Genomic DNA, 27220 nt, shown 5'->3' with positions numbered 1-27220 from the left:
AAACTGATCGGCAGGTAAATAATTATAGAAAGGGGGATGAGAGGGAAAAACGCTATTGTCTATGGAAATCTAGTTTTCTCCACACTTCAGAAGGCAAAAGAATTTTCTCACACCATTAGTTCAAAGAATCCATCTTACAGTTGCAAACTTTAATTTACAACTAGTTTGCTGCATCTAAATGCTTAATTGATGTCCAGTATCACAAAGCATTTCTTCAAGAACTTAACATTAAAATTCATTATAAAGTTGATGATAACTAATGCCCACACAAAGAACAGGAATAGTGCAAAGATCAAACTGGGCTAATCACAATGAAGATGAAATGAAACCAATGGAAGGTTTTTTTTTATTGAAGATGTTTGGTATGCGTGCTTATTTACTCACCGCTTAAAACTGTATTTAGTCCCTTCATTCTGCAGCTATCCAGAAAAATCTGAGGTTAATTGTTTTCTGACTCTTAGGAGTTGTGAAGCTGGATGCTAGAGGCTCACACCTATAATCATAGCTACTCAGGAGGCTGAGTATTGTGGTTCAAAGCTAGCCTTGGAAGTCTGTGAGACTCTTATCTCTAATTAACCACCAAAGAGCCAGAAGTAGGGGGTGTGACTCAATGCTAGAGCCCCAGCCTTGAGCGGAAAAAGCTAGCAGTGTCCAAGTGCTGAGCTCAAGCCCTAGTGCCAGCACAAACACACACACACACACATACACATACACACACACAATTGCACATGGTCAGCAAACACAAATGAAATTATAAATGTATTTCTTTCCAAGATCAGTTCTTAGTTACATAAAACTACTGAACAACATGAGTTACCATTTCTTAGGAAAGAAGTATGATGAAACTACTATTTGTCCCCACTTCCCTCTAAACTCTCAGTTATGCAAGTTCCCTTGTGTACTGTCCACAGATGAGACATTATTGTACTGAGTCTTGGATCAACTAATCATCTGCTCTGGGGCTTTGGAGACTTGTTTAATCTTTTTTTTAAATTTAATTTTATTGTCAAGGTGATGTAGAGAGGGGTTACAGTTACATATTTAAGGTAGTGAGTACATTTCTTATCATACTTGTTACTCCTCTCCCTCATTTTTTTTGGTTTAATCTTGCTGTTCAATTTCTTTATCTGTAAAATGTGCATAACATGGAATTACATCTACTTTATATGATTGTCTCTAATAGTTCCTGGGAGAATTAAGTTAATCATGAGAACTCATAAATCAGTAACTTAGCATGCAGTAAACCTCAAGAATTTGTCTTTAATGAAGAAAGTAAGCTTTTTTTTTCAGCTCTGGAACCAAAGAATCAAAGGTAATGAATGGGAGAAGCCGCAGTGCTAATCTCTCTTCTTTCAGTGATTGCAAAGTTGAGGGGATTGGAGTAAAAGGTTCCTGCTGGCCATCTTCCCACTCAATGGAGGAATCTGGTTCAATTAGAGAGAAGCCAGATGCAAAGAGAAACAGAGAGCCACAGACAGGGAAGACATTCCGAGCTGCCTCCAGCTCTCACAGATATTTCTCATCTCTAACAACAAACCCCTAATTATTTTGTCAGTGCTTGACATGGACTTTTTTTTCTTCTACTGAAAACTAAACTAGGCTCAGTGCTCTCCCATGCCTGCAGTCCTGGCTACTCACTGATCGAGACTGGGAGGAGAGAGAATTCTGTCCAAGGCCAGCCTTGGCAACCCGAGTCCTCATCACAATAAAACAAGTTGGGTATAGTAGCATGCCTCTTTCATTCCAGCTACGTGGGAAGATTAAACAGGAGGATTGCCATCTAGGTTCATCTCAATATGGGCATAAACAGGAGATGCTGTAACTGAGGGTGCTGGTGGCTCTTCTCTTTGACTCAGCTAATAAGGAGGCTGAGATCTGAGGATCATGGTTCAAAGCCAGCCCTGGCAGAAAAGTAGAAAACCAGAAATGGCACTATAGGTCAAGTATTAGAGAACCAGTAGGTCCTGAGTTCAACCCCCCAAATCAGCACAAAGTAAGACAGCATAAAAGCAGAAACACTTGCTGTTTAGCATACAAACTGCTGATGAATATTTCACTACAAATTAATTCATAATTTTTTAAAAAGGCAACAGAGTGGAAATAAATTCCCCCACTCCAAATCCATCTGGCCAGTTTAAAAGGTGACCACACATTCTGGCTGGCCCGCACTCTTGGCACCCTCTGCCAGTGTCTGGCTTGGGCTGTTTGTTTATCCAGCAGAACCATAGCAGGTACAAAACAAGAACTGGTTTGAGACCTGCAGCTGTGCCTTGTGGTTTTCCCTCTCTTGCTGTTGTTAGGACCATCAGGGCAGCCTGCTGGGCTCTCCCCCCCCCCGCCCCCCCCACCCACGGGCAAACACACACACTTAAAGGCTTAGTTATTCTTGCAACCCCAAGTCAACAGCCAGCCAATGACTCTTTCCCAATACTTCATCTGAATTCGTGGAAACTAGCAGAGACTGGAAGTGCATCACTAAGGGTAGCCTTGTTCAAACTCATGAGATAAAAAAAATTGCTGTGTAAGCCTGGTTCTAGTGGCTCACACTGTAATCCTAGCTACTCAGGAGGCTAAGATCTGAGGATCACAGTTTGAAGCCAACTGGAGCAAGAAAGCCCATAAAACTCTTATGTACAATTAACCACCAAAAAGCCAGAAGAGAAGCTGTGGCTCTAGTGGTAGAGCACTAGCCTTAAGCACAAAAACACAAGGACAGCCCCAGGCCCTGAGTTCAATCCGCAGGACTGGCATACACATATACATACCACACTCACACACACACACAAACAGCTGTTTGTTTTAACTACTATAAATATTGATATTCAGTGTGCAATAATGACTCAATATTCATTTTCTACTGTAAAACAAAATATTATGAATGCAAATTTCTGTAGAATTACTAATGACATAATAAAGCTAATTTTATTACATAAAACCACATGCACATTCCATTAGTACAACTTACATAATCTTTCCAGAAAACACAACATCTTTCTTACTGCCTTTCTCTTTTTTAATTAGTGGAATGAAGAAGACAAATGAAAATGTGGTACAACTACACTGAATTCACTGTATCTTAAAATCACTATTGGAAGATGGCGTCAACATACACACATACACATACAGAAAAGGAGTTTCTACTTTTTTACTCTTGAACCAGGGCTTCTAAGTCAATATCTATTTAACATTATTTCTAAATGTTAAATGTTCTAAATAATACATACATGATGCATATTTCTAAGTAATATTTCAATACAATTATGAAAAAGAACATTTAAAGCATTAAATGTATAAATATAGCTATTAATTAAATTACTTAGAGGAAATTTTGTTTTTATTTTAAACTAGGAAGGTGTTATTATTTTTTATTATTATTGTATATGTGCATGAATGTATGCTGGGCCTGAACTCAAGGCATAGGTACTGTTCCTGTGATTTTTATGCTCCAGGCTGACACTCTACCAGTTGAAGCACAGCTTTACTTCTGCCTTTTGAGGGCTAACTGGAAATAAGGCTCTCTTGGATCTGTCTAGTTGGGCTGGCTTCAGAACAAAATCCTCCTTAGATCCCAGTCCTCCCAGCAGCTAGGGTTACAGGTATGAGCCACCAGTACCCAACTAGGAAGGCATTCTTGTTTTAATAAATTTCTAGTACTGATTTCTGAAAAACCTTCATTTGAATATTTTATCAAAGTATTATTATCATGTTTAAAAATAATGATGTTCCTTCAAACTTATCCAGTTTCTATATTCCCTATAACATTTGCTATATATCCTAAATTTCCTCTAACACAAATTTTAAAGCTGATCTGTCTGTACCAAAATCTAAAGAATGTTTGCACACTGGTAAGTTTAAATTTTGAGACTCTTGTAGTTATTAAGTTACTCCTACCAAACTTTAAGTCCAAATGACCAAACCCTTAAGAAATATGAAGGTCAAATTTGATGAGAAGCTTTCATCTTAGAGGATTGCTAATTATTTCTTAGAATGAAGTAGTTTTCTTCCCTAAACTATCACTCATTCAACTGAATATGTTTCAAGCAGAGGGCAATTAGGCTAAGAAGTAAAGTTATTGATCATAAACATTGAACTGAAAATTTGCTCAAGAAAAAAAAAAAAGAGCAGAGCACCATTAGGTGTCACAGATAGATGTTAACAAGTTGAGATCTTCCATGTTAGTTATTTCTGAGACTGGGAAAAGCTCCCTGAGTGACCAGTAGTCCACATAATTTTTCATGTACTAGAAAAATGGCTAGGCCCCACTGGCTCAAACCTGTAATCCTTGCAACTCAGAAGGCTGAGCTCTGAAGATCGCAGTTCAAAGCCAGCCCTGTCAGGAGACTCTTTATCGCTAATTAACTGCCCAAAATATGGTAAAAGGCAAAAGATTTATATGATTTGACGAGAAACCAGAATATCTGCCCAAAATTTGGAAGTGGTAGAGTATTAGCTTTGAGCAAAACAGCTAAAGTACAGCACTCAGGCCCTGAGTTCAAGCCCCTAGTACAAAGGGGAGGGGAGGGGAGGGGAGGGGAGGGAAGGGGAGGGGAGGGAATCCATTATAATACCAAACACTAAAAACCTGAAAGACCTGTGGTCTAGCAATTCTCTAGCCAGAATTCAAAGACATCAAAAGTAAGATGGCAAGTCACCTAATATATAACTCAAAATCATTTGGAGGCTGGCAGAAACTTCCAAATTTTATTTATTTGAGCTAAAAGGCATGGCTATTTTGAAAATTCGCTTTCACTGTCAGTCACATAGCATTACAAACACAATTGTTTCGCTTTCTGTCCTTATCAGGTAACTTGCTGTATATTACAGCTGTCAGAATGGCTGGCTGCTTTTCAAATGGCCAGATAGAGGAAAACAGGTATTTACCATCAACAGAAACTTCTGAGAATCATTCTGGCATTATAAATACATAGCAAGTTCCTTGTGCATTAATTATTCATCAACTCCAGGTATGCTTGGTACTCCAAGTGAAAAGAAAAAAAAATAGACTCTATCAAGGTTTCTGAATATCCTTAATCATGAGGTTGGAATTCAGACATGATTATCTAATTCAAGCTTCTGCCAGTCATATTTTTTCAAACCAGTGAGAAAAATAATTAAATACATTTTCTTAAAGCTAACCATGCTCAAAGAATGTCTTTCAAGTAACAAAGAAAACTCATTAGCATCTGCTCTGGTATCAGAGCAAAGTGAATTGAATAATGTTCCTGCCAGATTAACAACTGGAAAGGATGTCCAAGACTGCCACCTGCAGCGAAATTAACAACACTGCCTTTAGAACCTAGATTTGCCCATCCTTTATTCCCACTGAACCTCGGTATCTTTTCTGTTTCCTTCCTCCCCCGTCTCCCTTCTTCCTTCCCTCTCCTCTCCTTTTTTCCTCTTCCATTCCATTTTGTTGGTCTCTTCTTCCTTCCTTCGTTCCCTTCTTTTACATTCTTCCCTCCCTCTGCCCTTCTCTCCCCTTCTTTTCCTCCTCCCTCTCTTGTGTCTTTCACTTTTTGCTGTTAGGCAGTTTCTAACACTTGTAAGGTAGGTGCTCTACCAGTTAGGCAATGCCTCCAAACATTTTTCTTTATTTTTCAGCTAAAATCATGCAATTTTCCCCTCAATTGGCCTGGACTACCATCTTACTTATGCAGCCCACATAGCTGGGGTGACAGGTGCATGCCAGGTACCACACTGGTTGAAATGGGAGTCTCTGAAGCTTTTTTCTAGGATGGCCTTGAACCACAATCCTCCTGACCTCTGCCCTGAAGTAGCTGGGATTGCAGGCTGGAACCACTGTGCCTGACTAAATTTTTAGTATTCAAGCCAAAAGCAACATGGTCTTCAAACCAGGTCCCATTTTATTCTTCTGTCTTTCCATGCCAATGTTATGGATGTGGTTCAATCCAAATGTAGAAAGTAGACCTTACAAAGAAAAAATGTTGCTGTTTGGTGGCCGTCTCTGTTATCTTTTTCTTTTTTTTAGATTTACTGTCTTCTTTTCCTAGCTATATCCCTAAAGTTCTCATGCTTGTTATCCCAAGAATACCAGTACTTACTTGTGGGCAGGCAGTGTGTGGGTAGGACTGAAAGGAATACAAAAACATCCTCACATAGTATTAAAATAATTCATGATTAGCTCTAATAGGTTATTTTTCTCTACATTACAAAGGATGGAATCTTCGACTATATACAGATTCCTTCACAGTGTGAACTAGCAGTCACTGGCTCCAATCCCCTGCTATGGACCACACATCTAGGACCAGTTGTTACACATTACAAGCCTTGCAATACTTTGGTGCCAAGAACCAATAGTTGCAGAGGTTTCACTTAAAATTCCAATCAGGGCTTAATTTCATCATCTAAATCTGATTATCTCACCAGTTTGTTGGATATGAAGAAGTTGTGAAAGAAACTGTAAAAATTATATACCACTGGGTACCAGCATCTCACTCCTGTAATCCTACCTACTCAGGAGGCTGAGATCTGAGGATTGCAATTCAAAGCCATCCTGGACAGAAAAGTTCTTAAGACTCTCCAAATAAGGACCAGAACACTGTAAGTGGAGCTGTGTAAGTGGTAGAGAACTAGTCTTGAGCTTTAAAAAGCACAGTGTCCTAAGCCCAGAACTGGCACATATAAAATTATATTCCCCCAAACTGTTCACAAATTTAGGGTGCTCTTCTCTCAAGTCCTAGCTCAAGTCTCCTGTCCTGTCTATCCCAGGGGTGATATCACAGAGTCAGTCCCTTCATCTTGTTTGTTTTTCATGTCAGTACTGGAGCTCAAACTCAGTCCTGAGTGCTGTTCCTTAGATTTTTCACTCACCATTGATCCATATCACTTGAGACAGCTTTTTGCTAGCTAACTGGAGATAAGTATCATGGACCTTTCTGGCTGGCTTCGAACAACTCCTTAGATCTCAGCCTCTTGAGTTTCACTGACTGTCCACTAAAGAAACAGCTATTTTTCTCCACATCTCATTTATCATGGTTGATCTGCAGCAGTTAACCATGTGCTATGGGAAATGTAAAGGGAATCTAAGATGGAGGAGGAGATGACAAGAACTCTGAGAAACAACACTGTCATTAAACTTTCCAACCAGCCTATGCAGCCCACCAAGATTGTGGAATTTCTTGGGATTTGTGTGTGTGTTTCTGTGTGCGCACACTAGCCCTAGAACTTGAACTGAGGGCCTGAGCAATGTCCCTGAGGTTTTTGGCTCAAGACTAATGCTCTACCACTTGAACCACAGCTCTGCTTCTGCTTTCTTGGTGTTTAATTGGAAATAAAAGTCTCACAGACTTTGCTGCCTGTGCTGGCTTCTAACCTTGATACTCACATCTCAGCCTCCTGAGGAGCTAGGATTACAGGCATGAGCCACAGGTCCTCAGCTTTGTGGTTGTTGCTGTTAATCTTTAAGTACCTGTATAAAAGGGTTTCAATTCAACATGTCAGTTTTTTAGTACAATGCATCTTGATCAATGTCAACCTTCCTAAACAATAGATCTTTAACTTACCTATTCAGACCATAAACCATGTCTTAAAAATAATTCAGTAAGTTTTATCCCAATATGTCCAACCCTTGGGACAATGACTTTCTCCCATGAGCTGGTTCTTGAGAAGAATGTAAAGCTGTAAGTCCCTTATACTTCAAGAAGAACTTCTGTGACGGTAAAAATAATTCAGTCTCACCCTAATGACATGCCTTTTGTCTATTAAGTGTATTCCTGGGGGTCCTGGTGGCTCATGCCTATAAGCCCTAGTTACTCAGGAAGCTGAGATTGGAGGATCAAGGTTTGAGGCCACCCCAGGTAGAGAAAATTCTGTGACACTCAGAATATCTCTAACCACCAAAAAGTCAGAAGTGAAGCTGTGACTCAAGTGATAAGAGAGCTAGCCTTGAGGAGAAAAAGCTAAGGATAAGCACTCAGGCCCTGAGATTCAGCCCCAGTAAATGTTCTGGCCACTTCCATTATGCTTTGCATCTTGCTTCAATTCTTTTTGTCCAGTAGATAGTTTTATTGACATTATTACTATAGTCTGTGTTTTTGACACGTGTCCTTGTTCCCCATTGCATGCAGCAAAGCATTATTCTTCCTATTTAAAGTATCCTTCAGTATCTGAAGGATAAGACATGCACATGTTTTGTTAGAATGATGCCCTGATTAAGAGGGCATTGTTTCTTTTTTTCCCCTTTGTGTGGAAGTCCTGGGAACTCGCTTATTTTTGGCAGGCAAGCACTTTATCATGTGAGCCACCTCCCCAGTGCTACTGCCCATGCTGGTCTGGACTGTAATCCACCTTCTTAATGTCTTAATTTCCTCATCAACAAAATAGATACCAATAGTATTTGGCTCCTGGGGTCCTTACAATAAGCATTTACACTAGTGCCTGAGAGGCAGCAAGTGTGCCATCAATGCAGGACAGTCAGCATTACTTCTCAAGTATAAGGAGGTTTTATTGTACAATTATGTTCATGTCCTTCTACTAGAGCTGGAATGTATTCCCACACATTACCCTAAGTATAACTTCACATGCCACTTTCCCCATAATATTCCCCGGTACCTTAAAACATTATCTCCAGCTCCATGGACATATCCTAGCTCTTGCATTCTGCCTCAAGGATAAAATTATACTTATTCGTCAGGCCCTTGCAAGAACGACTTCCTCAATGCCTGATGCCAGGGGCCTACAACCGTAATTCTTGCTACTCAGGTGGCTAAAATTTGAGAACTGTGGTTCTAAGCCAGCCATGGCAGTAAATCCTGGGAAACTCTTCTCTCCAATTGACCACTAAAAAGCTGGAAGTGGAGCTGTGGCTCAAGTGATAAATCTTGAGCAAAAAATCCCTGAGTGCAAGGCCTGGGACCAGCATAACAACAAAAACAAAGCATGACTTCCTCTTGTCTGTGGCTTAGTATAAATTTTTTTCACAAGGTAATTTCAAGTGGCCCCTGGATCATGATAAACATTATGACACAGTATATCAGGGAACCATATTTTAGAAACCCATATTCAAAAACTTAGTTTCTACCTGTTTTTCAAAGTTACTTTAAAAAAATTGGTTGTGGGCTGGGGATATAGCCTAGTGGCAAGAGTGCCTGCCTCGGATACACGAGGCCCTAGGTTCAATTCCCCAGCACCACATATACAGAAAAAACGGCCAGAAGCGGCGCTGTGGCTCAAGTGGCAGAGTGCTAGCCTTGAGCGGGAAGAAGCCAGGGACAGTGCTCAGGCCCTGAGTCCAAGGCCCAGGACTGGCCAAAAAAAAAAAAAAAAAAAAAATTGGTTGTACTGGAATTTGACTTCAGAGCCTTGCTCTACCACTTGAGCCACACTCCCAACCCAGCCTAGACTATTTTCAAGAAATCTTTTATAGTCTTTCAAAGCAAAAGCAATCATCCCAACTTCCTTATTCATAAAGGCAGACATGTCAGACATGATACATGTCAGCTAGTCAAAAGAAGCTTCCTTGGAAGACAATGGCAAAGAAACTTTTCTTAACTCCCATAGTTTCATTAATTGAAGAAAAATATTTGAAAGCACTAACAGCAAACAAAATAAGCAGGAATTTGATGGGAATGATACTTAAAAGCCAGCCCAGGCAGTCCATGAGACTTTTATCTCCAATTAACCACCAAAGGCTGGAAGTAGAAGTGTAGCTCAGGTGATAGAGAGCTAGCCTTAAGCACAAAAGATCAGACAGCTAGCAGGCCCTGAGTTCAAGCCCCAGGAGTGGCAGACACACACACACACACACACACACACACACACACACACACACACACACACACACAATCTCACTGTGGAGAACTTAAGGCTCGGAGTTCAAATCCCAGTATCCTCACCAACACTCCCTCTTCCCTGAAAACAAAAAACAGAAAAACCCAAAACAAACACCCTCATTGAGTGAATCCATGTTTACACTGCTTTTCCTTTGCAATCACTCCATAGTCTAAAAGCTACAATGACTGACTTGTAGGCAACAGAATTCAGGATTTCCTGACTGGCTATAGCGGGAAAATCTCAGAAAAGAGGGGTCCACATAGGAGAGACCCAGGAATCTGTGTACTATGTAGGTCTTCAGCTGACCTCTGAGCTACACATGTGAGAAGGGAACACTCCATGTGCAATGAAAAGAGGTGCACGTGTAAAAACAGAGCATGGAGCTTCATCTCTTCTCAAAGCCCAAACTGTGACGCCTGAGCCACTGAATATTTTGGAGCTTTCTACTAATCTGTGCTAATAAACTAATCCAGGTGCCCTTCCTCCCCCTGCTCCCCCAAGTTCAAGGTGGTCATCCAGCAGTAGTTTCTGTGTGAACTAAAAGGAAAATTAATGATATCCAGGTCAGTAACTGGCACTCACTAGAGACACTTAAATACACTCACTTTAAATTTATTTTTTTTTCTGGTTAACCAGGGAAAATGGCTAGGAGTGCAATAAGGGAAAAAGTAGACAGCCTTCCATTTAGAACAAGAGGATGTGGTAAGTAAACAGAACAAATGACAAATTACTAGAAACACAAATTTATTTATCAACCAAAACATACAAACTTTTTGATGAAGGAAAAAAAGTCATCTTTCATTCTTATAAAGAATAGACTTGCTCAAAAAGCAGTTTTAAAGGACATAAACTCACAATATAATATAAACTTGTCAAACGACTCCATTTCAGTCTTGGATCTAACAAAATGTAAAACTTTAGAAAAGCACCTACAACTATACATTTTTGGAAGTAAAAGAGCAGACATTTAAAAGAACAACCCAAAGCAGGGCATGCTTCACCAATAATTCACTTCCAAAGAGGAAGGAGTCGCTGGAGAAACTGCATTTTCACACAGCGGCACTGCCCCACTTGCTAACAAAGGTCTTCTTTTTTCCCATGTGAAGCAGTAAGGCAGACTCCAGCACTGAGCTGCCTTGCTGCACACTCCCTTCGACTCGGATGCACACAGGCGTGCATCACTTGGGGCATGTGATGCCAACAGAAGTGAGACACGGAGGGCAGGGGAAGGACTGCCAGCCCCCAAGGAGCAGGGATTCACACGGGCAGGTTTCCTTTCTGGACTACTAAATGTTGCAAGGGGGGCTTGCTTCCGTGGGCAGCCTAGCCTTCTATGCCAGCCCAGGGCAGCAAGATTGCGATCTGCATGCGGTTCCGCTTGTGGGTGGAGGCGTCTGTAGCAGTTACTGACTCACAAGGTGACCCGGAGAACCAAGTGGGCAACGCACCTAAAGCTGGGGCCACTATGGTGCTAGACCGGCCTTGCTGTTCCAGGAAAACGACCCCAAATGTCCAAGTTTCATCCCCTATGGGATCACAGAACACAAGCGATTTTCCTTTGTACATGTACCACATGAACCTTCAGGTTCAAAACAATACAGAATCACTAAAAAAGCTTCATTTGGACTAATAAAATTTCCTTACAAGAACACTTGGAAAGCAGCAGGCCACCACCTAGTGAGCAGGAAACTGCTTTCCATGGATAGATCTTGCCAGAAACATTTAAAACAAAAGCAGCACATTTCCTATACTGACAGAGAGAAATGCAAAAACATATGTGAAATAAATAGCGCTGTGTATCCTAAATTTTTCTTCTAAAATAGTTTAACAAGAGGTAAAAATTCCTGTTTAGAAGTGTAAAATATAGCAAAGACAAATGGAAGTTACTAGAAATACTTGACCATGACTTACCAATTTATAATAGAAAAAATACTAGGTGTAACCAACTTACAAATTTAAAACTACAAGAGTATGTTGATATACTTTAAAGAAAGATTTTATGCTAGTTTCTCTTTTATGTATTAAAGTATCACTGATGGATAAAAATTGCATTTCCAATGAGCTGGAAACTTCCTTTTGAGGTGGTCTCTTCAGAGACCCAATGAGTCAAAATATGTGTTTTCATGAGTTGAGATCTAACTCTTGGCCCTTGTCTATAACTTCAGGCCAAACTGCCTTAAGTCCAATCTATTCAAATAGCGGCGTCTATTAAGCTCTACAACTTCTGCTTTTCCAAGTTAGACATCCTACATTCCTTTAAATACTCATCTCATAACAACAAAAAAAACAACTGTTCATGCTCCTTTGCCATTTTAGAAATGATTAATACAGAACAGAATATGCCATGAATTGTCTGACTAGACTACTACTTTCTCTCTTAATCCAAAACTTTCACACTGAAGCAGAGCAGCGTATGAAGGACCTCAACAACTTTGGGAGTTGGACCAATCCATGCCTACTCAGAGACAGAGTGGAGCTGCCAAGGCGCCAGTGTTCCTAGCAGTCAAGGCCAATCACATCCACCTGGCATGCAGGAACAGCATCAGCAAGACACCATCTAGACCTATCCATGTGCTCGTGGAGTACCACTGTCTTTATTTTTCCTTCCTTCCTTCTTCATATTGCTAGTGCCAGTAATACAAATAGATACATTCAAATGAGCTGAACCCATCAAGTTTCTATGTGCAAAACCAATCTAATGTTTAACATTGTTCTTGTCAAAACAAAAATACTCTATCTTGTTTTGGTCTGATGGTAACAGACTGACTAGACATAAAATAAATACCAAGTTACTCAAAACCCACTTTAAAAGACACAGTACAAATATACTATTTGAAAATAATTTTCAAATCTTAATCAATTTAATGTCAAACTCACGTACATGTTAAAAATATACCCTCAGTTACTTTTATTCTGATTTCCTCAACTGTGTGTGTATGTGTGCACTAAAATGTGGTTGTCAGCATCTAAACAGAGTAAGTACCTTATATAAAAGAAAAGTTATTCCCAGAATAGTAAAAAAACAGCATAAGAAAAAACACAAAATAATTGGAATCAGTTGAAATTTCTTTTGTCTTTAAAGTCAGATAAGTCTTCAAAAATTCTACTCAGAATGGTTTAACAAGTAAAACTTATTTTTCTACTTTAAATATCAAGAATTTGGAAAGTATATCCTATTATAAGTGGATCCTATGATTAAAAACAATAAATATTTTGATAAGTAAATCCAAATTGCACTAAATAGTATGGTAAAAAAAAAAGTTGAAAGTGAGAAATTAGACAGAAATAGGATCAAGATAGCTGTCATGAAAAATGATTTATTTCCTGAAAGTAGCCATGGTTAGTTTTTCTAAATATTTGCTATATTCCATACTAAGAAAACTCCATTTGGTATACATTTACCCAGTATTTATTCATTGCACAACATGCTTGTGAACCTTATGAATTATGGCAGGAGATGTATTCTTTTGAAATAGGATGGACCCATAACAGACACCCACTAAAATCAGAACAAATACTATTCTCATTTAAAACAAGGACCAAGCAATAAGCCTGAAACAACATGTCTTACTGATTCCAGAGCTGCAATCAAATACAGAAGTCCATGTGTTAAATGCCTTTTCGTCTATTTTAATTTCCATTATAAAAACACTGTCATATTACAGATTTCCTGTTTTACTGTTTGATCAAACTCTGATTGCTTCCAAGATAAAAAGTCTCTAACCTAATAAGCACAAATTTATTTTTTTATCTGAATACATTTTTTAATGAAGGTCCAAAATATGAATTTACTCTTCAGAGGTAAAAATTGTGTATCTATTACTTTTAAACAATGAAGAAGAAAATGCCCAACCAAGCGGCATGTAAATTCAAATTAAAAATATATTATATATTAAAATATTAGAAGTTTATAATAAGTTATTCTATAAAAAGCTGAGCGCATTCCAGAAATGACTCTTAGAAGAGAACAAGGCCTGAGAGCTAAAATAATTTGTCTTACCAATAGGACAGACTATGATAAATTAAGGAACATATTTCTGAATCACTTAAATACATAGCTGGATGGAGTTACAAAAGATTTCTGAGTAAACACTAGAGAAAATACAGACATAAGGAAGCTACAGTATACTGGCATGTTACTATGATGAGGTTGAAACTAACTTGAGATGACTGCTCAGCCTGAAATGACACATGGACTCTAGACTGCAACAGCAGTGGCGAGCTCCACAGACACTTCTGCAAGCTCCTGTAATTTTTCAGAATTGCTTTTTAATTATGAAATTCCATTTGGTCTAATTTTTAAAGTTTCAGGGAAAATATTTACTCATAACTTTTAGAAAGTCTAAAGATTTTTAAAAAACTAACTTAGGATGCTTGTAAGAGTGAAGACCAGGGATGTTTTCAGGTGAGTTGGCTCACAGGTGTGAGTGAGGGATTGAATCCTGAGCAGCAGTTATGCTGGGCTGAGCTGCTTACCCATCACATACTCATGTAGTCTGTTACAGAGCTTAGAAAATTCACCAGGTGATGGCTATCTTCTGAGGAAACTTAATCAAAACACCTGTCTGTCTAAAACTCAAAAGTATGGATAAACACCCCTATTTAAGATAATAAATTAGTGAAAATAGAGCACCTTTTAACTCATGGCATTAGAACTGTGTTTTATGGGAAATGGGGAAGACTCACGATTTCTTTGATAAGAATATCTATTAAAGGAGAAATGACTCCACTTCAAGAGGAACAGCAATCTCCAAAAGCTGTCTTCTCTAGCTGTGCCAGGGAATGTGGTTTTCCTGTTTTTGCCAGACCAGGACAAAATGGAAAGCATTTTCCTCTTAGGAATATTAGCAAACACACTTTTACACTGACAGTTATCAGACAAAAAAAGGTGCTTTTCTCCTAAATTATGTATTTTTATCTCAATTTTGACTTCTTGATTTTGGTTTGTCCTACCATTTTTCCTATGATCAGCATTATGAGTGAAACAATCCACTTCTCTGTACTGAACAGAAAACAACAAAAAAAGTTTCCTATGTATTACTAAGACTATAAATGCAATTCTTTCCCTGCATACTATTTTACATTTGCAGATATGAGATACTTTCCAAATTTACCAAGGAGGTAAAAACCAAAGAAAGCATCAATGAAAGCAAGTGATCTCTTCACACTTACTGTTGATTTTTACAATGTTTAGAAAGGTAGAATTAAGTTACAACGTGAGTTCTAGTCACAGTTCCAAGTTCACATGTCAAAGTTAACATGCCCAAATAATGCCTGCCTGCAATGGAATGATACCCTAATGAATTCAATGAAAAGTTAATAAGAAGTTGGAGGTGTGAAAATGTCAGATACTGAGTTCTAGCCCCAGTCTTAAAACAAGCCAAAGAAAAAGTGAACACAACTTAAATCTGCCACCAAAAAGTGTATGCCAGCTGTCATTCCCTAAATCTATGAAATACTATCAAAGCAAATGGCTCCTTACCATTCAATTATTTTGAATAATAGAATCAAATGTTAATTGGATTGATTTTTATATAACCTCAGTCACTTGTTTTGAACCTCTCAGTTAAGACAAAATTTAAAAGACCTTGACTCCCATTTCCCGCATGGGGAATGGGAAATGTTTCTTTTTTGCTTTACTTTACATGTTATACTAAAATAAATCCCCCCTAAAACTTAAAAAAAAAAATCTTAGCAAAGATACCATCTCCTAACCTCCTAGGTTTATCCTAAAACATTTTTTGCTCCACAAAAAGATACATACTGTGAAACTGTGAACATAACTTTACTTGGGAAGAGGTCTTTGTATAAAGGATCTCCAGATGAGATTACAGGAGGCCCAGGACTAGAATGGGCCTCAAACTCAATGGCACTGTCCTATTAAGAGAAAGAAAACATGGAAGACCATGTGAAGGTAGAAGCAAAGTGGAGTGATGTGTCTGTCCAAACTCAAAGCCAGCCACACAGAACATTAGCTGGACGAGACTCTGGGAACTCTGTGTGTGCCTGCCAGCCCAAGGGCTTCAGCACAGGAACTGGGCGCTGACTCTGAGCTGGGTTTTTTTTTTTTGTTGTTGTTTCACTCAAGGCTGGCAAGTCAGTATGTGAGCCACAGCTCCACTTCCAGCATTTGGGTGGTTAGTTGGAGTCTCATAGACTTTCCTGGCTGGGTTGGCTTTGAACTGTGATCTTCAGATCATAGCCTCTGGAGTAGCTAGGATTACAGTGTTAACCACAGGTGCCTGGCTGAGAAGTTGGAAGTTTTTGTTAAGCCATCAAGTTGTATTACATTTTTTCACAGCAGCCTTAACTCACACAGTAATACTATTTCAGAAAGAAAATCTCTTTAAGATATATAATCAACACTACGTCACTAATCTTTGGCCTTTATACAGTTCATATTAGGAATTAGTGGAACAGTTTCATCATTTCTAGATTTTAAATAAAAACTCCCAACTTGATTCCTAAACATAATGAGCTTCTGGTTTATATTTTACTATGCATGCAAATCTATTCTAACTTATGATTGAAATTATATTGACCAAATATGTTAAACAACTTTTCCATCAGAAACATTGCAGGATTCCTTTTGAAGAGAACTGGTTACATTAGATCCAGTGCTATGAGACATACTCAATTTCCTAAACTTGTGCATATAAAAAGTTTCCAACTTTTTGGAGTAGTTAGCAGTATCAGAGATAAAATGAGATAATTGTAAACAATTTTATTTTCCAATTATTCAGGCTTTTCAGGTAGGTCTAAAATGTTTCTCAGCTCTTTATAACTTATTACTTTGTATTTGTTATGTGTGCTTAACATCCTTGACATTACCACATAAACCTTTGAATGTCCTGATTATCTGGCCAGTGAAAAGTCTTATTCAGAAAGATATAAAACGTCATAAAATTAACAACTGCATAGAAGCCCAGTTCACAAACAAGTCTGGGTATAGATGGTAGAGGTATGTTAAGTCTATAAATAATGTAAGGTAAAATGAAGTAACGGAATTCTAGAAGTTTCTGAGGAACTGTCGAAGTGACCAAGCATACAAAAAACATTAAATTCCAGAAAACTGATTTAGATCTCAAAGAGTCAGCTATAGTCCAACCAGCAAATATATACATTGGTACTAACAAATATTTTACAACTTCATATCTTTGAAAAACTCTTTTCCATACATAAAATGTGTAATGTCGATTGTCTGCTAGCAGGTACTGATGAACATAAGTGAACTTCCACACAAAAAATACTGAGACTAAAGTAATCAGAGCAAACTGAACCCTCCGTTTCCACACTAAACAAAGAAACACCTTAATTTTGGTAGGAGACAGTAAGTGTGGGAAGGAAAAGAGGAGAGTAAAGGAGAGAAAGTAGAATAACTGGGGAAAATGAAGACAGGCTTCATGATTACTACGGTCCCCAATAACAATTCCTCCATTCACTACGATGAAGGTACAGAACACAAACACTAGAAGGATGTAGGGCCACGTTAGTAAGAAGAGCACACTCAGGTTCTTAAATGATATGGCATACACCAACAGAAACTGAAGGACTTTGCTGAATTCAGAAAGTGGTCCTTTAATAGGAGGAAGTCTTTCATCCTTCTTCTTCTGTAGCTCAGTTTTCCAAGCTTCAGTCAACTTATGTGCAATTATGTGTCCTGCACAGAAGACAACCCAGATGACATTTGTTTGGCGAAACATGAAGCCACAAAATCCAAGCAAGGCTGAAGTTTTATGGTTTCCATAAAGACACATCAAATAGGCAAAAAGAGTAAAGAACACAGATCCTGCATCTGTGTAATAAAGGAAGTTAAAAAAATAGAGTATTGGAAATACTGCTAGTGTTAATGTTGACAAAATTCTTTGGATACTTGACATAGCCTTGGAGGGGGGAAAGAAAAAAAAACCACAGCAGTTAAAATTTTCATAACACATACACTATCATGAATTATTGAAGACATTTATTTAAAAACTACTATAGTCTTATTAAAATAAAACTGTCCAATCTACATCTCATTTCTAGCTTTGCAAACCCAGTTATAGGAATACTTCTATGCACTTTTCGGTTATGTTTACCAGCTGGAAAGCCACTAAAACAATACTTGTTGTGCCAAATGTCTTATAGCTTAAGATATTTTAAATCACTTAAAACCTCCTAGGGGAAGAACACTGTAGTTAGTCCTACAGGGAACACAGATAAACAAGTGCACATGACCCCATTCCCCTGAGCACCTCCAAGAAGCAAGTTCCTGTACAGCTATCCCCTTAAAACTCTCCACTGGAGAAAATGTAAATGCCCACACAAATTTACACTACTCTAGGCAGTGTTTTTATCTACTTCCAACTGTATCCTTAATCTAATGCATAGAATTAGACCACAGTGTTTCCTCGATTAAAATTAAGGTCTCTTCATTGATTATTTGACATAAAGATCAGTGTCTTTTTTATGGCACACAGGACATTAGTAATGTCACCTTTATGTACTTTTCTGGCTTAATACTCTGTAATTCATAATTGTGCATATGTGGTACTAGGGATTAAACTAAGGACCTCATGCTTGCTAGGCAGGGAGGCAGGCAGGCAAGTAGGCACTCTACCACCTGAGCCACAATTCTAACCTCTTTCTGCCTTGGTTATTTTCAAGTTAGGGCTTTTCCCTTTATAGCCAGGCCAGCCCAAGTTTCAATTGTCCTACTTGTACTTCCCTTTGTCCCTGGGGAAGATGGAAGCATGCCACTATACCCAGCTGTCTCACTTCCCAAAGCCAAATCACTTCCTGTCCTCTGAGGCAAGCTTCAATGCATGCTCCTGTGCTCTTTCCTTGAATGTTTTATAACCTCATAGCATCTTATGCTCCTTGTCAAAATTGAAACTACTGAAATATACTCTTTTAGTTAAGATTATTATTACCATTAATACTCATTGCATCTTTACTATATATATGAAGTACTCCTAAGGACTTTCCTCTTGTTCTTTTACTTTCTGTAACAATTCAGTGACATAAACCCTATTATTGTTCCTATTTAGTAAATGAAGACATAGCTTCACAAAGGGGCAAGCCAACAAAGTAACTCAGAGTAGCAGCAGGAGGAGAGTTGCATGTTCAGTAATCCACCTCCAGGGTATGCATTATTATTATTATTATTATTATTTTTTTTTTTGCCAGTCCTGGGGCTTGGACTCAGGGTCTGAGCACTGTCCCTGGCTTCTTCTTGCTCAAGGCTAGCACTCTGCCACTTGAGCCACAGCGCCACTTCTGGCCATTTTCTGAATATGTGGTGCTGGGGAACCAAACCCAGGGCCTCATGTAAACGAGGCAAGCACTCTTGCCAGTAGGCCAGATCCCCAGCCCCAGGGTATGCATTATTAAATCACATTAAAATCTCTCAGGTAAAGTCCATTCTGAAAAGAAAAGCCTTAGTCATCTATCTCTGTGACTATACCTAGTGTACTGCTCATTAACTATTTAACTAGATTGATTCATTAGCAAACCTCTAAGTTTATGAACCGTTATCCTATATTTAAATATAAAATTTCTTCTCAAGTTATACTCAAATGTTTTAGACATTTTTTCTCCAAATTGCATAAAACTAATTCATAAATTGTGGACCCAACGACACAGAAACTTGTAATTATTTTGAAACATACCTTGTTTCTGGGTTGGACTTTTCGGAAAAGCAGATAGAGTAAATAGAAGTTGCCAACACTGAAGAGAAGATTGACAAATCTGAGCATCCCAATGGAGCAGACAACATGTTCTGACCATCCGAAGATCCAGCTGGCAGGCTTGACCACTCCAACAGACACCAGGTAAAGACCAGGCAGTGTGGTGATCATGGGATCCCACTTGAAAAATGAAAAGTCATCAGTTCAACAAAAACCAACAAGCCATGTGAACAGAATACAAATATACCAAACTGAAGTCCCTAAGTACCAACAGAGAAGAATTCTGAAATGTTCATCTATGGCACAGTTACAATAGTTAGGCCAGACTATTTAGATGCCTCCTCTGGAAAAAAAAGAAAATAGCCAACTATTTTGGTCCCTGAATTTGTTGGTTATGGTTAAGGTATCAAGAATCATAGAAACTTATTTCTATGGTAACTACATTGCAAAGGTTCCAGTTTAATGAACCAAATGGAACTCCTATAAGCTTAGAAACCTGTACAGAGATTTAACTGCATATTTCATAAGAAAATTAACTTGTATCATTTCAGAATCATGATAAATCTTGTTTTTTCATTTAAATTGTGTAACAGGTGTCCTATATTAGATAACTATTATCCACTACCTGCTCATAATTAGTTATTACTGATAAATATTATTACTGCTTGAAATTCAGAAAATTTCCAAGGTAACAAAAACTAATAACCACACTAAGATTTAAAATTAGGTCTTTCTCCCGGAGCACTGGTGACTCCTGCCTGTAATCCTAGCTGAGAAGGCTCAAATCTAAGGATGGTTTGAAGCCCATCCCAGCAGAAAAATGTGTGTGAGATTCTTATCTCCAATTAGCCATCAAAAAGTCAAAAGAAGTGGGGCTTTGGCTCAAATGATAAAGTTTGCTCATGGTTGACCATGAGCAAAAAAGCTAAGAGACAGCACCCAGGCCAAATTCAAGTCTCTGTACCAGCACACACAACACATCAGGTCTTTCGCTAACACACTTTGTATTTCTAATTAGCTTGCCACACTATGCCTTCAGAAAGAAGCATGTTTATGCTTGTATCTACATATTACCAAATATGTTTTTTTTTTTTAAATGATGCAATTTGACTGGCTGACAATTTTCCCAGCTCTGCTCTACATCGACTCACTCAGCACTACTTCAAAGATCTCAGAACAGGAACAAAAATGATCGCCCACTCTTTGGCCGACTTCGAGGCCAGTTAAGGAGGAAAGGCTGATAAAAGCTTGACAGTACTAGGGACACTGCTTAGCTCTCCTTGGGCCATCCTGGGGAGGGCTATGAATAAAAGAGCGGTGGGGAGGGGGTCAGAGCTAGGGAGGACCAAGGATAATGGTGGGGGGTGTCAGTGCTAGGGACCCGCTGGGCCCACCCTGGGTCGGGCCCTCCTGGGGAGGACTACGGATAAAGGGTAGGGGAGAGGAGTCGGAATTGGAGACCCTGCTGGGCCGTCCTGGGGAGGACTAAGGTGGGTAGAGAGGGTTCCGTGTTAGGGGGCCGGCCGGGCTTTCCTGGGCCCGGGCCTGGTGGGGACCCCACCTGCGCAGGGGAGAAGCGGCCCTCGCAGTAGCGCTGCGCCTGCGGCAGGTGGAAGATCTCGTCCATGTAGGGCTCCCGCAGCGCCCGGCTGAAAGCAGAGAAGAGGAGGCACGACACTAAAAAGATGCAGCTCAAGGCAGCGGAGAAGTAGTAGCCCTCAAGCTGCGCCATCCCCGCTTCCCGGGCCCCGGCCCTGAACACCGGCCCGCCCGGCCCCGGGCAAGGAAAACGCCGAGCTCGAAACCGGCGCGCAAGGCGGGACCGGTCGGACAAGACAGTGACCCACCGGAAAAGCGAAGAACGCTGGGAGAACGCGAACCGGAAGAACCCGGTCCTGTGTCCAGATGAAGAGCTCCGGTAGTCTATTGGATGGTTTTCCTGTCAATCACATTGCTCAAAGCACACGGATTGGACTGCGGCTGAGGTAGGATTTGGTGCTTTGAAAATTAAGTCCTTACGCGACCCAGCGGTAAGCTATTTTTTTTGTCATGCTCTACTCTCACCGGAAGATGGCAAGGTTTCCCCACATTTGCAATCCCCAAACCCTTAAAAATGCGCCTGAATTTCTTTTTCACGTTTCTCGGCTCTCTTGCTCCCTCTCTCCCCCGCCCCTCTTGCCATCTCTCAGTGTCTGTCTCTGAGATATCTTCTCCCCTTCCCTCTCCCTCTTTTTTCTCCCTCTGCACTCTCCCTCTTTCTCTCCCCCCCATCCCCACCATGGCCTCAATTTCCAAAACCTTCATTAAAACAAAACAACAACAACAAAATTAAGAACTTATTCCACCAATTTTGGAGAGTGAAAGAAGAGGTGCTACCAACCACGCAGAATCTGGAAGAACCACTTTGAGGACTTGTTTTCTAGAGATGTAGGGACTCCCTCTCAAAGAGGATTTTACTTACATTTGTATCCAAATTACATTCTGATAGTCATATCTCAACACTCTGGGGGTTGGAGGAAGTAATTTTTAGAATCTCATTGTGTTTTAGGTAAGGAATACTTCTCTGTGTATGTGATTTGGGTTATTATTAATATCCCTAATGTAGTGTCTAGTTTTTTTCCACTTGAATGTGAGTATGAACATTTGAATAGGTGGTACTATGAACTAGTAATCTAATCTCAAAAGTAGGTTTCACATAGTTATGTAAAGCTGGAGAATTTTGTAGGCTATATGGACTTCAGACAATTCCTACATTCTGGGATTTGGAGCTGAGGACACACATGAAGAGTTATTTGAACAATGTTAAGAAAAATAAATTATGCCTTGTAATTTTACCATGAACTTGTTTGGTAAAGTTTTGTTTAAAAAAATCTCTCAAACTCAGGAAGAGTGACTAGCACCAATTTATAAAAACAAAGTCAGGCTTTTGAGATAAAGGCCATAGGGTTCTCAAGTTCTTTAGGTTAAACTAAGTCAACCGCTTTCAATTCAGCCTTCTCAAGGGTAACTGCCTACTTCTCTGTTCCCTCTACTTAATTCCCCCAATAATAAAAGAAGGAAACACTAGATTAAAATTATATTAAGCTTCCACAGTGAGCCTTTCTGAAAAAATTTTTAAAATGAGCCAAGTGTGACTAGAGGTATGGTTCAAGTAGTAGTGTTATAAGTAGGCTGAGGGTTCTGGATCTTGTCCGGAGATCAAAGATTTGATCTGAGAAAAAAGTTCAATTGCAAAACCACAAAATTGATTTATTAAAGTGAAAGTACACCATTAAAGCAAACAACTGGATTCCTGTGATGCTTGTGATCCTACCTACTCAGGAGAGTGATATCTGAAAATCTCAGTTCAAAGCCAGTCAGGGCAGGACAGTTGCGAGACTCTTATCTCCAATTAACCAGCAAAAAAACCAGAAATGTAGCTGTGGCTCAAGTGGCAGAGCACCAGCCTTGAGTAAAAAGCTGAAAGCTAGCACCCATACCTTGAGTTCAAGCCACAGCATTGCAGGCTCTGAGCCAAGAACTGGAGCAAATGGTTAGTTAGCATCACAAATGGGAAAAACTGCCTCTGCTTTGGAGACACATTAGTCTGTTATCTTCTCATAGGTGCTAGATGTGGAGAACCACAGAACTGAGATGATAACTACAAAAGGGGCACTTCAGGGAGTTCTGAGGATGGGTCCCTTCATGCTGTGTGTGTGTGTGTGTGTGTGTGTGTGTGTGTGTGTGTGTGTGTGTGTATGGTGTGGTGTGCATATCCATCCTGTAGGTCCCAGCTTCCTGCCTCAGTAGAAAGTATGGGTTCACTCCCTACTGCTAACAAGCAAAGAAGCAAACCAAACCAAATTGAACTTAGATTCCAAGTGTTCTCTCCATTCTCCCACTGCAAATTCATCCTCAGATTTGTAAACCATCACTGAAAACTACTACCGTTGTGGGGTCCACGGATTAACAGGCAATGAGACAGTCAAAAATTTAAAAAGTATTTTATTAAGCGAGAAAATACTGGCATGCCAGAACTGCAGTTCGGGATCTCAAGATGGAGTCCCAGGCCATCTCAGAAGGCTGCTTATAGACCCCCAAACTACAGGAATTTCCCCTTTAGCTTAACAATGGGGACCGGTTACTTCCAAGAAGTGTCAGTCACTACAGGTCAGGGAGTCTTGATCTTCACTGGAGACCATCATGTTATATATGCGTAAGTTATCTGAGAAGCCACATATTGAAGGATTGAATCTTGGAGTTTTTACTAGAGCATTAGCAGTCTGCAGGCAGCCAGTTGTTACAAATGCCTGCAGCCCACAAATACACTTAACACTATCAGGAAACAGGCCAGAGAGGGAAGAAAGAACAAAAACCATACCAACAAAGCAAGTCAGCTCCAATGGAGAGCTGAAGTGGGTCACCATGGTGATGAGAAGTGAGCCAGGAGACAGGACACAGGATGCAAACATGGGGGCATGTGGCATGGTGTAATAGCACCTGAGCTGGCTTGATCCAAAATAGGGCCAGGTCAGGGGGCTGGGTCACAGGAAACTCAGGTTCAGTAACCTATAGGCCAAGTGCCCACCCCTGTCTCCAGGGATTTGGGACCACCCCATCACCTGGGTGATGGGACATCTCTTCCTCTAGGAATTCAGGCACACCCATCAAGACAAGATGCTAGAAAGTACAACTTGCCAGTACAACTTTCCATGTGGCCAATGATGGTGCTGGCCAGATCTGACCTCCATATTACAATCTAACAATTAGGTGGCAAAACAGGATGACACTCTCCAAGGCAGGGTTGGGGGTGGAGGGGGTTACAAGTGTGATCAAAACAAGTTCAAAGCAAGTTGAGTAAATACAACTACATGTCTTTACAGCAGGGGCCAGCTTCAGAAAAGTTTTACATTGAACATTACAGGACAGTAAAAGAAAAGTTTTACATTGAACACTACAGAACAATATTAGCAATACTTTGCTGTTGAAAGCTAGGATAGCACCAGATTAATTATCTATATCACTTCATTATCTAAGAATATAAGAAGTTCTATGGACCTAATACAGGTCTTCCTAGAATACTCTACTAGTTTTGTTAGTGAATTACTATTTTATTTTCGAGCCCCAATACTGGGTCTTGAACTCAGCCTGGGAACTGTGTCTTAGCTTTTTTTTTTTTTTCCTTCTAGGTTGACACTCCACTACTTGAGCCACAGCTCTACTTCAGTTGTTTTGGTGGCTAAATGGAGATCAGAATCTCATGGGTTTTCTTCCCCTGGCTGCAATCCAGATCTCAGCCTTCTGAGTAGCTAGGATTACAGGTCTGATCCACTAGCACCTGGCCATAATACATTAGTATTTACAAATTGATGATGTTGTTGTCATTCATTCTTTGAGATTACCACATCACTGATAATTTGTAGATGTTTACCCAAAATCTGCTCTTTAAACCAAGATTTCATTCAACTAATTAAATTTGGGGAATTTTTTTCCCCTTTTATGCTGATACTGGAACTTGAATTTAGGGCTTGCTTGCTGCCCCTGAACTTTTATGCTCAAGGCTAGTGCTCTAACACTTGAACCACAGCTCTACTTTCAGTTTCTTTTGCTGGCTAATTGGAGATAAGAGTGCCACAGACTTTCCTTTCCAGGCTGCTTTTGAAACACGATCCTCAAATCTCAATCCCCTGAGCAGCTAGAGTTACAGGCATGCACCACTGGTACATTTATTAATTTTGAAGTGTTAATCCAACTGACATCTTGCCTCAGATTGAACTCTTCACTTGTTGCTGAACCAAAACTTTGGAAATCAGATAATCACAGTAACAGTTGACTCAGTTTTAGGTAACAGTAAGTTCTAGCTACAGCATAATATTCAATTCTGGGCCAGTATTCTAGATAATAACCTCCAAAATGCAATCCTAACCTTGGGGCCAATGTTACCATATCAATGAAAAACAACTCATAATGTTTTAGATTTTAAAAAAGCACTCACAACATTCTTTTTGAAAAGTATGAAATATCTTTGAAAAATATGGTGCAAGGGACAAGTGTTTCTCCTTTCCTGGAGACTTTGGGTCTTAGCTATGGAAGTCTCAGGTCAAGGAACCCCTTTAGGTTTAGATAAACAGGAATGATTGGTTATCTAGAAAGTGGCACAGTAAAATCCAAATCAGGGCTTTTAAGTGAAGGATTGATTCCTGCCTTGAGGTATTGTTGGTCCCCTGTGTAAACCCAGAAAAGGCCTCATCTCTCCCCTGTTCTCTCTCCCTCACCTGTCCCTGGACTTTGATCTCCAGGCTCTTCACCATTTAACAAACTCCACCCACCACCACCTAACAGCCTTCAGGATGAAGTAATCAGCAGGGTCCGTGGGGGAGGCACCCAGACAGGGACCTGGGGACTCTAGGAGTCCCCCACCTTCTTGTCTATAAGGTCCCCAGAGACTCCAGGAATCTCATCCTTTCCTGACCCTCTGACACCCTTTAATTAGGACCATTGGGGATGCCCTCTCCTAATTTTGAGGATCCTTCCTTTGCCTTCCCAAAGCCTCAGGGACACCTGAAGCAGAGGGACAGGCTCCATAGTCCTACCAAATTTTCCAAATTGTCTCCTAGAGATGGCATGCCTGTGGTCTAACCTTAAGACTCTCGGCTGACTGATTTACAGTCAAAGAAAACTGACCTGTTTGCCTACCACAATCTGGCCTCAGTAAACCATGGCCACCTTCAGCCTGAATTCCGAACCTTCAATTTTACTCTTACTGATTTAAACACTTTGACGAAATGGCAAGGGGTCTGAGTTCCCCTACCTACACCCAAGCCCTCCTCTGCCTCCACTCCAGGGAACCCCCACTCCACTCATCCTATTCTGCCCACCAAGTCATTCTCTGACCCCCACTGAAGTCCCATCCCCTCTGCTCTCCTGCCTTACTCACCAAGTCCTTCTCTGCTGTAAGTCTCCCAGCTCCCTCTAGTAGGGACTTTTCCTTGCCTTGTAGCAGTCTCCATCTCCTCTTGCCTGTCTCTCTCTCTCTCCCTCTCTCTGATGAACTCCAGACCAGAGATCATTTACCATTACATCACCTCCATTTCTTCAACTTGTGCCCTTGAAAGTAAGATGCAGGCAGGGTCCCAGGGATTCCCTCTAGGTCCCCTCTTAAAGGCTAGCCATCCGGGATTAGCATTCCATAGCCCAAGTCTTTTCTCTCTTGGCTCCTGTAACTACTTTTCTCTTTAGCTGAATTCTGTAAGAAAAAAACTGTCAGCTCCAAGCAAACTTCTGTTTTCCTCTACCCCAAAATCCTATAGCATACCTAAAACAAACCTATTCCTTTTGCTCAGACACTAAACCATTCCTTGTCTCTTTCCTGAGCCTACTTGCTTCAAAATCTGGATTCGCAATCTCTCTCTTAAGGCAAACTCCTCTTGGAAGCTGCAGAATAAATCCACTAATCTGTGACACACACTCTGCTGTGGCCTCCCACCACCAACCTGTCCTTATTTCTCTTAAAGATGCCACCACTTTGTGTTGTTGTTTTGCCAGTCCTGGGCCTTGGACTCAGGGCCTGAGCACTGTCCATGGCTTCTTTTTGCTCAAGTCTAGTACTCTACCTCTTGAGCCACAGCGCCACTTTGGGCCGGTTTCTATATATGTGGGTGCTGGGGAATCGAACCCAGGGCTTCATGAATATGAGGCAAGCACTCTACCAGTAGGCCATACTCCAAACCCTTCCCCCCCCCAACTTTTGTAACCCAAGACCAATATCCACTATCCCCCAC

General features: G+C 40.2%; 1 protein-coding gene and 1 long non-coding RNA gene across 2 annotated transcripts in view; both read right to left on the bottom strand.

The window, feature by feature from the left end:
- LOC125366094 overlaps positions 1-13617 on the bottom strand; it is a 33374-nt gene extending 19757 nt beyond the window's left edge. The window contains exon 1 of the long non-coding RNA XR_007213782.1: positions 11366-13617. This is a non-coding gene — a long non-coding RNA (uncharacterized LOC125366094). The remainder of the gene's footprint in view (positions 1-11365) is intronic.
- A 2883-nt stretch (positions 13618-16500) lies between these two features.
- On the bottom strand, positions 16501-21293 carry LOC125366088 (putative Dol-P-Glc:Glc(2)Man(9)GlcNAc(2)-PP-Dol alpha-1,2-glucosyltransferase). The gene is made up of 3 exons (XM_048366504.1): positions 21022-21293; positions 19443-19640; positions 16501-17675 (listed from the first exon to the last, which is right to left on the bottom strand). The coding sequence occupies exons 1-3, from the start codon at positions 21190-21192 to the stop codon at positions 16620-16622; spliced, it is 1425 nt and encodes a 474-aa protein (XP_048222461.1). The 5' UTR covers positions 21193-21293; the 3' UTR covers positions 16501-16619.
- Positions 21294-27220: the final 5927 nt, after the last annotated feature.

This window comes from Perognathus longimembris, chromosome 1 (genome assembly GCF_023159225.1).
Source record: "Perognathus longimembris pacificus isolate PPM17 chromosome 1, ASM2315922v1, whole genome shotgun sequence".
Taxonomy (NCBI): Eukaryota; Metazoa; Chordata; class Mammalia; order Rodentia; family Heteromyidae; genus Perognathus; species Perognathus longimembris.
The sequence above is the reverse complement of the archived record's forward strand: the minus strand, read 5'-3'. Positions and strand labels throughout refer to the sequence as shown.

What these genes read in the sequence shown, in the direction of transcription:
- LOC125366088 (XM_048366504.1), bottom strand. Translation starts at nt 21,192, where the DNA reads ATGGCGCAGCTTGAGGGCTACTACTTCTCCGCTGCCTTGAGCTGCATC. An exon ending in GCCGCTTCTCCCCTGCGCAG is followed by an intron (nt 19,641 to 21,021) that starts GTGGGGTCCCCA and finishes TCATTTTTCAAG; the next exon opens with TGGGATCCCATGATCACCAC. An exon ending in AAGTCCAACCCAGAAACAAG is followed by an intron (nt 17,676 to 19,442) that starts GTATGTTTCAAA and finishes CCCCCCTCCAAG; the next exon opens with GCTATGTCAAGTATCCAAAG.